Genomic DNA, 16,335 nt, shown 5'->3' on the forward strand with positions numbered 1-16,335 from the left:
CAAAAGCCTGCACACATTGTGGCTCTCTAGGACCAGGATTGAGCATCCCTGGATTAGGTAGAAGGACTAAACATTTTGACCACTTTCCCCTCAGGCTTACCTGATCAACTGCGTGTGGAATTGCTACAAGTACATCAACAACAGGAACGTCCTGGAGATCGCCGTCTACCCTGCCTTTACGGCGCCTCCCCAGGTATGTTTGTGCCTGAAAAGCCCCTACTCGGATTACCGGTAATCACATCTGAAGCATACATTTCACATCTTTAAGCAGTCTGCAAACAGGTTCGGTTTGCTCCTAGCAGAACTTTGACTAGGTGAAGCAAACGTCTGTGCTCGAATACTCCCTAAAGACCTTCACTTTAAAAATTGTAAAATATTATGCCAGTATTACTGTTGGTTATCCCTCTTGATCAACAACAACAGCCTGAAATACTTCATCAAAATAGTCTGAATTAATCTAAGATAAATCAAGAAATCTGTTGACGATTTTTCAGAGGAGGTCTAACTAAGATGTTTGGAGCAGTATTTCAAGTGACAAGATTTGCATGAAAACTAGCAGTCTCTCATTGAATGACAACAAACACTTAATTGAAGAATCCCGTTCCATCTTCCACTAGGAGTAGTACTGTTGACCATTCACAGACGAAGGGGCGTGGACTTTGTCTACCGAACTTCGACTTGCCTCGAGAAAAAATATGTGCTCGATCAACCGAATGGAAAAACTGCCAAATAAAAATAACTGTTTTCCACAAGCACAAGTTGCCAGCCCAATAATTCAAAAAGTAGCAAGCCAGGCTCCCCCGGTTTAAGACATTTTTGCAGAACAAACTCTATTTTGCTGGCCTCTGGTACATTCTAATGCTATGTTGTATTTTCACACTAATTAGTGTTAGTTTTATCAGCTGGTGTACAATATGATATAAAACACGGGAAACATTTTAATTTTGACTGCACTGGACCTTTAAAGAATCCTATAAGAGTCTGCTGACTTCCACACGCTTCAAGCTTCCTTTTTTAAGAGAGATGAGAAAATACATCTGCCATACAGGTATGATTGAAGAATGAAGCAGGTGTCAAACATTGGCTTTGCTACACAGAAAGCAGCAGCAGCTGACTACTCCATTGTCAATACTTTGATTAAATCAATATCTTTGAAATATCATAAGTATCATTATTTTTCTTCAATCTGTTTTATTTGATCATATTTTGGACCAGAGTTAGGCTAGTGGAGAGAGCCTACCTATTGTTTCTGCAGTGAAGAGGATTCACCATCGTAATCGCAAAAAGGCCTACCGGTATGCAAATTAGGGAGCCAAATGAACAGCTCTCTTACCGATGGAATTTGGTAGGCTACTGACGAGTCACTCACTTTAACGTCACGGTCTGGCAAGTCCTAATGGACTTCATATCAAAAATACCGACAAGATCTTTACTTGTCCCGATGTGATACTATGGACGTACACTGTGTACGAAACATTAGGCAATCTTTCCATGACATCGACTGACCAGGTGAAAGCTATGATCCCTTATTGATGTCACCTGTTAATTCCACTTCAATTAGTGTAGATGAAGGGGAGGAGACAGGTTACAGAAGGATTTTTAAGCCTTGAGACAATTTTGATATGGATTGTGTGTGTGCGCCATTCAGAGGGTGAAAGGGGCAGACATAAGTTTTAATTGCCTTTTGAACGGGGTATGTTAGGTGCCGGTCGCACCAGTTTGTCAAGAACTGCAACGCTGCTGGGTTTTTAAAAACTTAACAGTTTCCTGTGTGTATCAAGAATGGTCCACCACCCAAAGGACATTTGGCCAACTTGGCACAGCTGTGGGAAACATTGGAGTCAACATGGGCCATTCAGCACCTTGTAGAGTCAATGCCTAACGAATTGAGGCGGTTCTGAGAACAAAAGGGGGTGCAACTCAATATTAGGAAGGTCTTCTTAATGTTTGTGGACTCAGTGTATAACTACATTGTATGATTTATTAAGGATATACAGTACCAGTCAAAAGTTTGGACACGCCTACTCATTCAAGTTTTTTTTAACCTTTTTCTACATTGTAGAAGAATAATGAAGACATAAAAATTATGAAATAACACAGTAACTAAAGTGTTAATAATATATATATATATATATTTTTTTAAATCTTCAAAGTTGCCATACTTTGCCTTGATGACAGCTTTGCACATTCTCTTTGGCAGCTTTGGCATTCTCTCAACCAGCTTCACCTGGAATACTTTTCCAACAGTCTTGAAGGATTTCCCACATATGCTGAGCACTTGTTGGCTGCTTTTCCTTCACTGTGGTCCAACTCATTCCAAACCATCTCAATTGGGTTGAGGTCGGGTGATTGTGGAGGCCAGGTCATCTGATGCAGCACTCATCAATCTACTTCTTGGTCAAATAGCCCTTACAAAGCCTAAGGGTCATTGTCCTGTTGAAAAACAAATGATAGTCCCACTAAGTGCAAACCAGATGGGATGGCGTATTGCTGGTTAAGTGTGCCTTGAATTCTAATCACAGACAGTGTCACCTGAAAAGCACCATCACACTTCCTCCATGCTTCGTGGTGGGAACCACACTTGCAGAGATCATCCGTTCACCTACTCTGCGTCTCACAAAGACACGGCAGTTGGAACCAAAATTCTCAACTTTGACTCATGAGACCAAAGGACAGATTTCCATGTCCATTGCTTGTGTTTCTTGCCCAAGCAAGCCTCTTCTTCTTATTGGTGACCTTAAGTGGTTTCTTTGCAGTAATTTGACCATGAAGGCCTGATTTCACAGTTGATGTGTCTGTTACTTGAACTCTAAAGCATTTATTTGGGCTGCATTTTCTGAGGCTTGTAACTAATGAATTTATGCTCTGCAGCAGCGGTAAATCTGGGTCTTCCTTTCCTGTGGCAGTCCTCATGAGAGCCAGTTTGATCATAGCGCTTTATCGTTTTTGCGACTGCACTTTCAAACTTTCAAAGTTCTTGACATTTTCCTGATTGACTTACCTTCACGTCTTAAAGTAATGATGGACTGTCGTTTCTCTTTGCTTATTTGAGCTGTTCTTGCCATAATATGGACTTGGTATTTTACCAAATAGGGCTATCTTCTGTATACCACCGCTACCTTGTTGGCTCAAACGCATTAAGATGGAAAGAAATTCCACAAAATTATTTTTAACAAGGCACACCTGTTAATTGAAATGCATTCCAGGTGACTACCTCATGAAGCTGGTCGAGAGAATGCAAAGCTGTCATCAAGGTAATGGGTGGCTACTTTGAAGAATATAAAATATATTTTGATTTGTATAACACTTTTTTGGGTTAGTGCATGATTCCATATGTGTTATTTCATCACTTATTCTACAATGTAGAAAAGAAAAACCCTTGAATGAGTAGGTGTCAACTTTTGACTGGTACTGTATGAGATTAACTTTATTGAGTCAGTTCGACACCTTTTAAAGACTAGTCAAGCTTGCTGTTTGTCAATCTAAGCACAGTAATTGGCCTATGCGCCACCACTCCGTGGCTGCATATGAAACTAGCCGGGGTGCAACATTCACTTCTCACTGGCCCGGAGTGGTGATCTACTGGCCCGAACATGGTGTAGTTCTTAAATGCATTGTGGACATGCCTATAGGCCTATAGGTTGGCATGCTTTCTCTCTATATTCAGCTATTAATAGGCTACATTTGGTTATTATGATATGTATTAAACATCTGTGAAATGTAATTTAGCAATGCAAGTCCATTCTTTAGAACTGCATTCTATTAATTGCATTCATTTTTGTTTCTAAATTGTCATTTTGTGAAGATTTTAAAATAGGCCACTGTCCCTGTAAGACAAATGTTCCAAAAGAGCAATCGACATGGCTACAGTAGGCTTGCCAAGACAAATGCTACTGCTTGAGATGTTGTGACTCGTGGGAGCGTGGTGGTGCTTGAATGAATGGCCAATCATATTTCTCAAATACAAATAGCATGACATTTACATGTGTAGTCTTCAATGGTAGACTGCGACCGAGCAGGTTAATGTTGAACTGGAATGCGAAAAGTTACTGTCTCTGTCAGGCCAGTGACTGACGAGCTCCTCTGGCCACACACACATTTTTACTGGCCCCGGGTCAGTGGTCCATCAATGTCGGAACCTGCATGCAAAATAAAATAAATTCATGGGATTTATCTTTACCACATTATATGGGATGTGCGAATTCATTCTCTCCCTCCGTGTAAAGAAATTTGACTGGAACCACAGCGTACACATCACACACCCAAAGTTACCAAGAGGCAGGACAGATGACTGCCAAACCAACCGTGTTTCTCTGTCATCGCTCACTTTGTGACTGACCAGGCGCCTGTACTATATCAATAGATCGCTAGAAAGTGCATTTTGTTCATTCTAGCGGAAGAGGGCTCTGCAGTCTTTCTAGAGTTGAAAAGTAGCCTAGTTAATTTAAGTGGAAAAAGTAGCTGACTGTAAATTAGTCTGTATTCTCAACAGCTGGCGCTAGTGGAAAACACTTAAAACGTCATAATATATACGCGTTACTGATACAGTACACCCAGTCTCCTTCCCAGATTGTTTAAGAGACAGATTATAGCATTATCAATGTTATTATTAATGTCGCAAATATGATTAATATCCATCTCTGGTCCTTTCACACTGCGAAGTTGGCTATATTTATACATTGCTTTATTGTTTAATGAGATGAATGTAATGATTAACGTTCTCTCTCTCCTCAGTACATCCTGCCCACCTACGAGATGGCAATGAAGATGCCAGTGAAAGAGCCCCCTCCCCCCTACATGCCTGCCTGAAGACCCCCCTCGTGTGTGTGGCCTCCCACAGCTCGCCATTTTTAACCCAGCAGTGCATTTCTAGCGAGGGATACTCTTTAAAGGCCCAGTGCAGTCAAAAACGTGATTTCCCTGTTTTTATATACATTTCTACACTGAGGTTGGAATAATACTGTGAAAATGATAATGTCCTTCAAGTTGTATTGGTTGTATGTATGCGATACACGGAATGCTTACTTACAGGTTCCTTCTCGACAATGCAACAATAATAAGAAACAATAAAAGATGAGAATACTAACAAAGTATAAAAGGCTCAGTAGAATAACATTTTTAGCATGATTATAATACAGGAAGGCACAAATTATAGTCTAATATTTGTGTGTTTTGGGGGCAAGTGGTTAAATGGTGTAATATTTGTCCCTTTTAGTGTAAGAGCTGTTTGAAAAGCGTGCCTAAAATGTTTGCCTGTTTTGGTGGGATGGAGTTTTGGCCTTCCATGGTGACTTCACCATGTAGTAAATAAGTTAGTAGACCACTAAGGAAAGAGTCCCAAACTTTGCCAATAGAGGCACATTTTCAGTTCTCCACTCAGACCACACCAACAGTCCGAGCAAAATTGCTCTTTGCTAAGAAGCAATTTGTTTTCAATTAAAATTGTCAAAAACAATCACTGTAAGGTGCTTAATTGTTACCCAGAAATGATTTCATATTTAGATAAAAACAGCTGCATTGGAACTTCTAAAGGCCCTGTAACATTCAAAACCAGACCCCATAATATTGTAGATAAGTGAAAGGAGAGTGGAGGGGCAGATCAAGTAGTCTGCCATCGGATGACGTGAAATGTATAAAGCGATGAAAGCTTTCCGATCTTTTCTTTCCTCCCTCCCGTCTTTTTGATGTCTTAGTAAAAAAAAAAGTTATTGTGAAATTACCATCGCTTGAATGCCTATCACCAGTTCAGTTCATCTTTAAACACCATCCTTTCCTTATAGATTTGATATTGTGTGACTCTAAAAAAAATAAACATTCTTAAGACAATCCACTCATGATCTCTTATTGTTGAATCTGTTTTTTTTGTTGCTTAAAATCTAGATTATTTCGTCCAAAGAGTTTGACGGGGGACATCTGTAGCTCTTCATCCCTTTATTTATTTAGCCTTGGATGTCCATTTGTTAATCCGCCACCTGTGTGTGCCATGTCCATTATCCGCCGCCTTCTGTGTGACCCTGCGTTGTTAGCTTAGAAAAGCTAGTGAATTGTGTTGCAGTTAAATGACCTGATGCTGCTGGTTAAAGGGAAAGTACACTCCAAAACCAAAGTTTATCAGATGATTTCAGACCTCAAAAGTTGTCTGTGAAGATAAGTCTTATTTTATCTCAACAAAAGTCCACTTTGGAGGTCTGGAAACATCTGATAAATGTTGGTTTTGGAATGGATTGTCTTGTTTGAGAGCGATGCCTTATCAGGAAAGTGGAGGGAATAAATGGCCAGTGGTGGATGCATGCTACTCTTTCTGCCTTTTTCTTTACATTGTGTTTTGATCCTTGTGAAAAACACATTCAATAAAAATTTTAAAACATTTGTATTCATCACCTGACTGAGCAGTGTGTCTATTATTTTTACCTGATATGAGCAAAGAAACTTTACTTTTTGTTGGATTTATTTGGTTCTGTACTCAATCTGAAGTGGATTTCTAAGAAGCATACGGTAGTAGTGGATGCCGCGGGAGTGTTTTGTGAGACCGGCCTACAGTATTACATTCATTATTAAAATCTATTTGGAGGCAGCTTCTCTGTCCTGAATAATAGATCTGGCGCCATCTCATGTCAGTAAATTATGAAAATTATAATGCTAATTGAATTGCAAGCTCAGTGCTCTAAAGCTTACACTGCAGGCATTAATGCTCAAAACTGTTTTGTTTTCCAAATCCGTTTTGTGTGTGTTCAGACAGTTATTTGCTGACATGGCTACACTAGTTGTCATAGTAACGACAGGTGTGGGTGCAATGGTGTATGCTGATTGGTTGTCGCGCTCTTCGTTCTATCACTTAGAAGTAATTTGGCAAGGTAAGGTGACAATGCCTGCATGGATGTTTCGCAGTTGCTTTGAATGTTCAAAATCATAGTTTAAGAACACATTTAAAGCCTTAAAGGATAAGATGATCCAACTTTCAAAACAAGTCCTTTTTGGCTAGCAACAGCAGTCAACTAACTAAACTCAGCAAAAAAAGAAACGTCCTCTCACTGTCAACTGCGCTTATTTTCAGCAAACTTAACGTGTAAATATTTGTTTGAACATAAGATTCAACCACTGAGACATAAACTGAACAAGTTCCACAGACATGTGACTAACAGAAATTGAATGAGTCCCTGAATGAAGGGACACATCTTCCACCAAGACACAATGGGATTGAGATCCGGGCTCTTCACTGGCCATGGCAGAACATTGACATTCCTGTCTTGCAGGAAATCACGCACAGAATGAGAGGTATGACTGGTGGTGTTGTCATGCTGGAGGGTCATGTCAGGATGAGCCTGCAGGAAGGGTACCACATGAGGGAGGAGGATGTCTTCCCTGTAACGCAAATTGATCCCGCTCCAGAGTACAGACCTTGGTGTAACGCTCATTCCGTCGATGATAAACGACGGAATCATCGATTCCAACCACCACCCCTGGTGAGACAAAACCCTGGTGAGGACCTACCTTACAACAGGCCTACAAGCCCTCAGTCCAGCCTCTCTCAGCCTATTGTGGACAATCTGAGCACTGATGGAGGGATTGTGCATTCCTGGTGTAACTCGGGCAGTTGTTGTTGCCATCCTGTACCTGTCCCTCAGGTGTGATGTTCAGATGTACCGATCCTGTGCAGGTGTTACACGTGGTCTGCCACTGCGAGGACGATCAGCTGTCCGTCCTGTCTCCCTGTAGCGCTGTCTTAGGCGTTTCACAGTACAGACATTGCAATTTTTTGCCCTGGCCACATCTGCAGTCCTCATGCCTCCTTGCAACATACCTAAGGCACATTCACACAGATGAGCAGGGACCCTGGGCATCTTTCTTTTGGTGTATTTCAGAGTCGGTAGAAAAGCCTTTTTAGTGTTCTAAGTTTTCATAACTTTGACCTTAATTGCCTACCGTCTGTAAGCTGTTAGTTCATTAATTGTTTATGGTTCATTGAACAAGCATGGAAAACAGTGTTTAAACCCTTTACAATGAAGATCTGTGAAGTTATTTGGATTTTTACGAATTATCTTTGAAAGACAGGGTCCTGAAAAAGGGACGTTTCTTTTTTTGCTGAGTTTAGCTAGGTAGCTGTTTAGCTTTTTAGCACATTCAAGAATTTGTAAACAATTAACAAGATAGTTAGCTACCACATCCCTTCTGAAAAAAGATTATAGTCAGAGTGTAGTATAACTGCAGTATGCTGCAAATACTGTGTCCAAAATAACTTTTTTTTTACTGCAGTAATTTTGCAGTATAACTGCAGTTTGAGTTATTCTGTAAAATGGTATAGAATCAGCTTGATCCCCTCTGTCGAAGACGCTTGGACCTTCTTTTTTGATATTTTCAGTGGTATTGTTAACATAAAGAAAAAGAGAATTAAAAACGGGTTCAGCCCCTGGTTCGACCGTGATCTTACAGAGTTGCTCCACCTCAAGAATTGCATTTGGCAAAGGCTCGGCATACGCATAGTGCACAGGCTGAATGGCTCTCATTCAAGCAAATGAGAAAAAGTGTACTCGGGCTATCCGGAAAGCCAAAGTTAGTTATTTTATTTTTTATATTTTACCCCCTTTTCTCCCCAATTTCATAGCATCCAATTGTTAGTAGTTACTATCTTGTCTCATTGCTACAACTCCCGTACGGGCTCGGGAGAGACAAAGGTCAAAAGCCATGCGTCCTCCGAAACACAACCCAACCAAGCCGCACTGCTTCTTAACACACAACCCGGAAGCCAGCCGCACCAATGTGTCGGAGGAAACACCGTGCACCTGGCGACCTGGTTAGCGTGCACTGCGCCCAGCCCGCCACAGGAGTTGCTAGTGCGCAATGAGACAAGGATATCCCTACTGGCCAAACCCTCCCTAACCACGCTAGGCCAATTGTGCGTCGCCCCATGGACCTCCCGGTCGCGGCCAGCTGCGACAGAGCCTGGGCTCAGACCCAGAGTCTCTGGTGGCACAGCTAGCACTTCGATGCAGTGCCCTAGACCACTGGGCCACCCGGGAGGCCAAAGTTAGTTACTTTAATGAGCAGTTCTCTCTCTGTGGGTCAAACTCCAAGAAGTTCTGGAAAATGGTTAAAGACCTGGAGAATTAACCCTCCTCCTCACAGCTACCCATGTCCCTTAATGTTGATGATGTGGTTGTTACTGACAAAAAGCACATGGCTGAGCTCTTTAATCACCACTTCATTAAGTCAGGATTCCTCTTTGACTCAGCATTGCCCGTCCAACGTTTCCTCATCTCCCACCCCTTCTAATGTGACTATTCCCGATAATCCTCCATTTTTTCCCCTTCCCCGCTACAAAGTTTCTCCCTAGAGGGAGTCACTGAGTCTGAGGTGCTAAAGGAGTTCCTGAAACCTGATGGTTTAGACCTTTTCTTCTTTCGCCAAGCCTATCTCCGACCTTTTTAACCTGTCTCTCTTTTCTGGGGAGGTTCCCATTGCTTGGAAGGCAGCCATGGTTCATCCTTTATTTAAAGGGAGAGATCAAGCTGATCCTAACTGTTATAGGCCTATTTTGCCTTGTTTATCAAAAGTGTTGGAAAAACTTGTCATTTATCAACTGACTAGCTTTCTTGATGTCTATAGTATTCTCTCTGGTATGCAATCTGGTTTCCGCTCAGGTTATGGTTGTGTCACTGGAATCTTAAAGGTCCTCAATGATGTCACCATTGCCCTTGATTCTAAGCAATGTTGTGCTGCTATTTTTATTGACTTGGCCAAAGCTTTTGATACGGTAGACCATTCCATTCTTGTGGGCCAGCTATGGAGTATTGGGGTTTCTGAGGGGTCTTTGACCTGGTTTGCTAACTACCTCAAATAGTGCAGTGTAAAAAGTCAGAACATCTGCTGTCTCCACTGCCTCTCACCAAGGGAGAACCCCAAGGCTCGATCTTAGGCCCACGCTTAGGCCCCACGCTCTTTTCAATTTACCCCAATCTCCCTGGTACCCCAGATAATCTTAGGTTTCATTACATACAGTCGGGAGGAACTACTGAATATAAGATTAACGTCAACTCCCCATCGTTCCAACCAGGAATATTACTTTCCCGAAACGGATCCAGTGTTTTGCCTTCCACCCAATACAATGGATCTGATCCCAGCCGGCGACCCTATGCGACGCCGTAAAAGGGGCAAACGTAGCGGTCTCCTGGTCAGGCTTCGGAGACGGGCACATCGCGCTCCACTCCCTAGCATACTACTCGCCAATGTCCAGTCTCTTGACAATAAGGTTGATGAAATCCGAGCACGGGTAACATTCCAGAGAGACATCAGAGATTGTAACGTTCTCTGCTTCACGGAAACATGGCTAACTCAAGAGACGCTAACGGAGTCGGTGCAGCCAGCTGGTTTCTTCACGCATCGCGCCGACAGAAACATACATCTTTCTGGTAAGAAGAGGGACGGGGGTGTATGCCTTATGATTAACGAGACGTGGTGTGATCATAACAACATACAGGAACTCAAGTCATTCTGTTCACCTGATCTAGAACTCCTCACAATCAAATGTCGACCGCATTATCTACCAAGGGAATTCTCTTCGATTATAATCACAGCCGTATATATTCCCCCCCAAGCAGACACATCGATGGCCATGAACGAACTTTATCTGACTCTTTGTAAACTGGAAACCACACACCCTGAGGCTGCATTCATCGTAGCTGGGGATTTTAACAAGGCTAATCTGAAAACAAAACTCCCTAAATTCTATCAGCATATCGATTGTGCTACCAGGGCTGGTAAAACCTTGGATCATTGTTATACTAACTTCCGCGACGCATATAAGGCCCTCCCCCGCCCTCCTTTCGGAAAAGCTGACCACGACTCCATTTTGTTGCTTCCAGCCTACAAACAGAAACTAAAACAACAAGCTCCCGCGCTCAGGTCTGTTCAACGCTGGTCCGACCAATCTGATTCCACGCTTCAAGACTGCTTCGATCACGCGGATTGGAATATGTTCCGCATTGCGTCCAACAACAACATTGACGAATATGCTGATTCGGTGAGCGAGTTCATTAGAAAGTGCATTGACGATGTCGTACCCACAGCAACGATTAAAACATTCCCAAACCAGAAACCGTGGATTGACGGCAGCATTCGCGTGAAACTGAAAGCGCGAACCACTGCTTTTAACCAGAGCAAGGTGACCGGAAACATGACCGAATACAAACAGTGAAGCTATTCTCTCCGCAAGGCAATCAAACAAGCTAAGTCCCAGTACAGAGACAAAATAGAGTCGCAATTCAACAGCTCAGACACAAGAGGTATGTGGCAGGGTCTACAGTCAATCACGGATTACAAAAAGAAAACCAGCCCCGTCGCGGACCAGGATGTCTTGCTCCCAGACAGGCTAAATAACTTTTTTGCTCGCTTTGAGGACAATACAGTGCCACTGACATGGCCCGCTACCAAAACCTGCGGGCTCTCCTTCACTGCAGCCGAGGTGAGTAAAACATTTAAACGTGTTAACCCTCGCAAGGCTGCAGGCCCAGACGGCATTCCCAGCCGCGTCCTCAGAGCATGCGCAGACCAGCTGGCTGGTGTGTTTACGGACATATTCAATCAATCCTTATCCCAGTCTGCTGTTCCCACATGCTTCAAGAGGGCCACCATTGTTCCTGTTCCCAAGAAAGCTAAGGTAACTGAGCTAAACGACTACCGCCCCGTAGCACTCACTTCCGTCATCATGAAGTGCTTTGAGAGACTAGTCAAGGACCACATCACCTCCACCCTACCGGACACCCTAGACCCATTCCAATTTGCTTACCGACCCAATAGGTCCACAGATGACGCAATCGCAACCACACTGCACACTGCCCTAACCCATCTGGACAAGAGGAATACCTATGTGAGAATGCTGTTCATCGACTACAGCTCAGCATTTAACACCATAGTACCCTCCAAACTCGTCATCAAGCTCGAGACCCTGGGTCTCGACCCAGCTCTGTGCAACTGGGTCCTGGACTTCCTGACGGGCCGCCCCCAGGTGGTGAGGGTAGGTAACAACATCTCCACCCCACTGATCCTCAACACTGGGGCCCCACAAGGGTGCGTTCTGAGCCCTCTCCTGTACTCCCTGTTCACCCACGACTGCGTGGCCATGCACGTCTCCAACTCAATCATCAAGTTTGCGGATGACACTACAGTGGTAGGCTTGATTACCAACAACGACGAGACGGCCTACAGGGAGGAGGTGAGGGCCCTCGGAGTGTGGTGTCAGGAAAATAACCTCACACTCAACGTCAACAAAACAAAGGAGATGATTGTGGACTTCAGGAAACAGCAGAGGGAGCACCCCCCTATCCACATCGACGGGTCAGTAGTGGAGAAGGTGGAAAGTTTTAAGTTCCTCGGTGTACACATCACGGACAAACTGAATTGGTCCACCCACACAGACAGCGTTGTGAAGAAGGCGCAGCAGCGCCTCTTCAACCTCAGGAGGCTGAAGAAATTCGGCTTGTCACCAAAAGCACTCACAAACTTCTACAGATGCACAATCGAGAGCATCCTGTCGGGCTGTATCACCGCCTGGTACGGCAACTGCTCCGCCCACAACCGTAAGGCTCTCCAGAGGGTAGTGAGGTCTGCACAACGCATCACCGGGGGCAAACTACCTGCACTCCAGGACACCTACACCACCCGATGTCACAGGAAGGCCATAAAGATCATCAAGGACAACAACCACCCAAGCCACTGCCTGTTCACCCCGCTATCATCCAGAAGGCGAGGTCAGTACAGGTGCATCAAAGCAGGGACCGAGAGACTGAAAAACAGCTTCTATCTCAAGGCCATCAGACTGTTAAACAGCCACCACTAACATTTAGCGGCCGCTGCCAACATACTGACTCAACTCCAGCCACTTTAATAATGGGAATTGATGGAAATTATGTAAAAATGTACCACTAGCCACTTTAAACAATGCCACTTAATATAATGTTTACATACCATACATTACTCTCATATCTCATATGTATATGTATATACTGTACTCTATATCATCTACTGCATCTTGCCATCTTTATGTAATACATGTATCACTAGCCACTTTAAACTATGCCACTTTATGTTTACATACCCTACATTACTCATCTCATATGTATATACTGTACTCTATACCATCTACTGCATCTTGCCTATGCCGTTCTGTACCATCACTCATTCATATATCTTTATGTACATATTCTTTATCCCTTTACACTTGTGTGTATAAGGTAGTAGTTGTGGAATTGTTAGGTTAGATTACTTGTTGGTTATTACTGCATTGTCGGAACTAGAAGCACAAGCATTTCGCTACACTCGCATTAACATCTGCTAACCATGTGTATGTGACAAATAAAATTTGATTTGGTTTGATTTGATTACATAGCTCAGGCAGTAGGAAGCTTTCTCATCCATTTATATGCAGATGATAGTCTTATACTCAGCTGGCCCCTCCCCGGATTTTGTGTTAATTCAAATGTTTGAATATGACATTGTTTGTGAAGAGGTGAAATGTAACTTTAGCTTCCAAATAAGAGATCTGGGCTTTCATAAGTTTTCCTCTGCTCACAGTGGCCCGCCCCTGTGAAGAGGCATGGGTTGTAAACTTTTCAGACACACCCCTCTCCCTCCACTATAAAAGCCATTGACAAGAATATAACTTTCTGTTCCGGGGACACCAGGATGACGATCCGGTGTCAGAATGGTTCAGATAATAACTACAGAACTAAGCCAACATCAGCATGGACTTTGATTGTGAATGGTATGAACTTTGAACTCGTATTCACTACAGAAGTGATATCTCCTAGCCGTTGAGTTAGCAACAGCTAAACGCAGGTTAGGAAGGACAGTCCGAGTATCCCGTCTACTACACACAACGTTACTCCAACGTATCCCGTGACTACCAGAGACATTCTCCAAAGGACAGAGGACTCGGGTTGGCGATACGGTCTTCCATCTACCACCAACCTACTGAAGCGCAGCTCAGAGTAAATATTTATTGCATTTTCCTTTTCAAATGGGCGGTAATTTAGAATGCATAAGATACTGTATTTACGATAGCACAGCTCGCCTATGTTCCAGTCTCCCGATCTTTCACTAAGACTCAGCCCCTTCCCTTTGTGTAACAAGCTGTCATATCTATTCCGCCCGCTAGGGACGTTTTTCTGTATGACGTAATTTGTGATCAAGTTATGATTTAATTGTATATGTGTGATTCTGTGTGATTAGTTAGGTATTTAGTAAATAAATAATTAAACCCAATTTTGTATTGCTGATTCAACTTGTTAACCAAGAGTATACTCCGTAATCTAAGAATTTACCATTGTTCGATGATCCGGAAAGGATTTGAACGATTATGGAACTAGGCCGCACGTTTGGGTTAATTAAACATATTGATGCCCCGTTGTGTGGAATCTAAGATAGAATGAGGCTTTCATTTTGATTCAGCCTGTATAAAATTGAAAAGCAGATTACAGTTTATTATACACATTTTTTGAGTGATAGACAAGCATTGTTGGGTGTGTGTGCGCGGAGATTCCCCACCCCGCGCTGTTCTCTGACGTAGTCAGTGGATAACGTAAGCGAATACATTTATTGTATGAGGCTGAGAAAGCTAATTATAGAAATCTGAGAAATAGTGCGTTTGGCCAAACGCAGGGCTATTTCTGCCTGGCGCGTTTCATACGCTGGTAGGGCAGGTCATTATTAATTTCTCGAGCGAGGACAAAGAGCCAGCCGATTGAAATTCAGGAGATATAGCTCGACCAGCGATAATATTATCTCTCTCTCTCTCTCGTGATTCAACGCGAGGAGACCACGGTGCATGTCGTGTTTACCGCGTGTTCCGGTTAAAACATCGTCAAAAAACGCCGAAAAGGGTTTGAACATAATACGTTATAAGTAAAACCATTTCCCTGCCAAGGGAATCCTACGTGCTACATTTTCAGGCACAAAGGAGGGTTAGCTGGCACGAGGTGCTAAAGCTAACAAGGGAAAATAGCATTTTTTTTTTTCTGGTGCCACGCTGAAATTCCTCCGCCTCGCGGAACGGAAGTCCCGCACCGGGTAGTTCCGTTTGATTTCAGCGTGTTAAATCATTGGCCGCTGAAGTGTGCCCAGTATATTCGTTCATGAAGAATTATTCAGGTCACACTCAAGTCATTACTTATGATATCCAGACGAATATCAATGTCTTATCCAATTGAACTAATAAGTGTAAATCTGGCCATTTACATTCTGAAATAGATATTTTAAATAATATCCAAATTGTTGAGTTCTCTAAATAAGACATTGCAAACTTTTTCCAAACTAACCTAGATTAAGCACTTCTCAGGTAAATTAAAGTTTAATTCACAATTTGCCTATACAGGTTTGATTTATCATTAAATTGATCAATCAGTAAAATTTGGGTTTTTTAAAACCCATTCAGTAATCCAGTATTGACAGAAGCCCCGCCCCAGCGGGAATCCCATGTGGTTTCGGCCTTAGGGAGAAGTGCCACAGTGTTGAATGTGCCCAACATTTGGTCTACTGTTTACACTTATGATATCCAATCAACAGAGATTTTATGGATTATCGTCTCATTCAATTTAATAAGTTAAATTGTTGAACATAATTTAATGTTCTTCCAATCAAATGAGACACTTTTAAACTTATCATATTAACCTAGATGAAGCCACATCTCATGTTAATTAAAGTTTAATACCCAGATAGCCTACACAGGTAGGATTAATCATTGGCATTGATTCATTAATTCAATTTGCTTTTGAAAATTCATTCACGTCCAACTTCCACATTACTGGTACAGTACTGGTAGTTCGTCAACATCTATAAATAGATTAAACTTGTCTTTGCAGCTTCCAATTAATTCCAAACCCAAACTTTGAATAAATTTAGGGACAATTTTTCCTCTAAACTTTTCTAATAATGTGCAAGCTATCAAAGGAGGTGGTCACCACTCCTCTGCTAAGTAGTGAACCTCCACCCATAAAAGGATTGATCTCTGACCTCAGCAGCGATACCAACCCTAATTATGCCATTAGCGAAAAAACAGCCGAAATTGCGAACGCTCTCCAAAATCAACCATCAAACACAGGCTTTGTGACGGTTCTCCCCACTTTTGCACTGATGTATCGCCATAAAAATGTGGCATCGGTCCAATACCACCGTGCACAGCTGAAGCACGTGCCAGTCATGGCTAGCATTAGGGTACAGGTGGAGAGAACTGAGCAACTATTGACAAAAGCAGGAAATGAAAACATTCTGCTAGTCGAGGAACTGCGTTTGAAATCTGAACAATTGAAAGTAATTGCAAATACTTATGACGATGAACGAGCACAA

General features: G+C 42.7%; 1 protein-coding gene across 1 annotated transcript in view; it reads left to right on the forward strand.

The window, feature by feature from the left end:
- LOC139583178 (lysosomal-associated transmembrane protein 4A-like) overlaps window positions 1-6,380 on the forward strand; it is a 32,263-nt gene extending 25,883 nt beyond the window's left edge. The window contains exons 6-7 of the mRNA XM_071414005.1: window positions 95-193; window positions 4,735-6,380. Of these exons, the coding sequence (XP_071270106.1) occupies window positions 95-193; window positions 4,735-4,809 (174 nt within the window). The 3' untranslated portion in view covers window positions 4,810-6,380. The remainder of the gene's footprint in view (window positions 1-94; window positions 194-4,734) is intronic.
- Window positions 6,381-16,335: the final 9,955 nt, after the last annotated feature.

Source organism: Salvelinus alpinus, chromosome 8 (genome assembly GCF_045679555.1).
Source record: "Salvelinus alpinus chromosome 8, SLU_Salpinus.1, whole genome shotgun sequence".
NCBI lineage: Eukaryota > Metazoa > Chordata > Actinopteri > Salmoniformes > Salmonidae > Salvelinus > Salvelinus alpinus.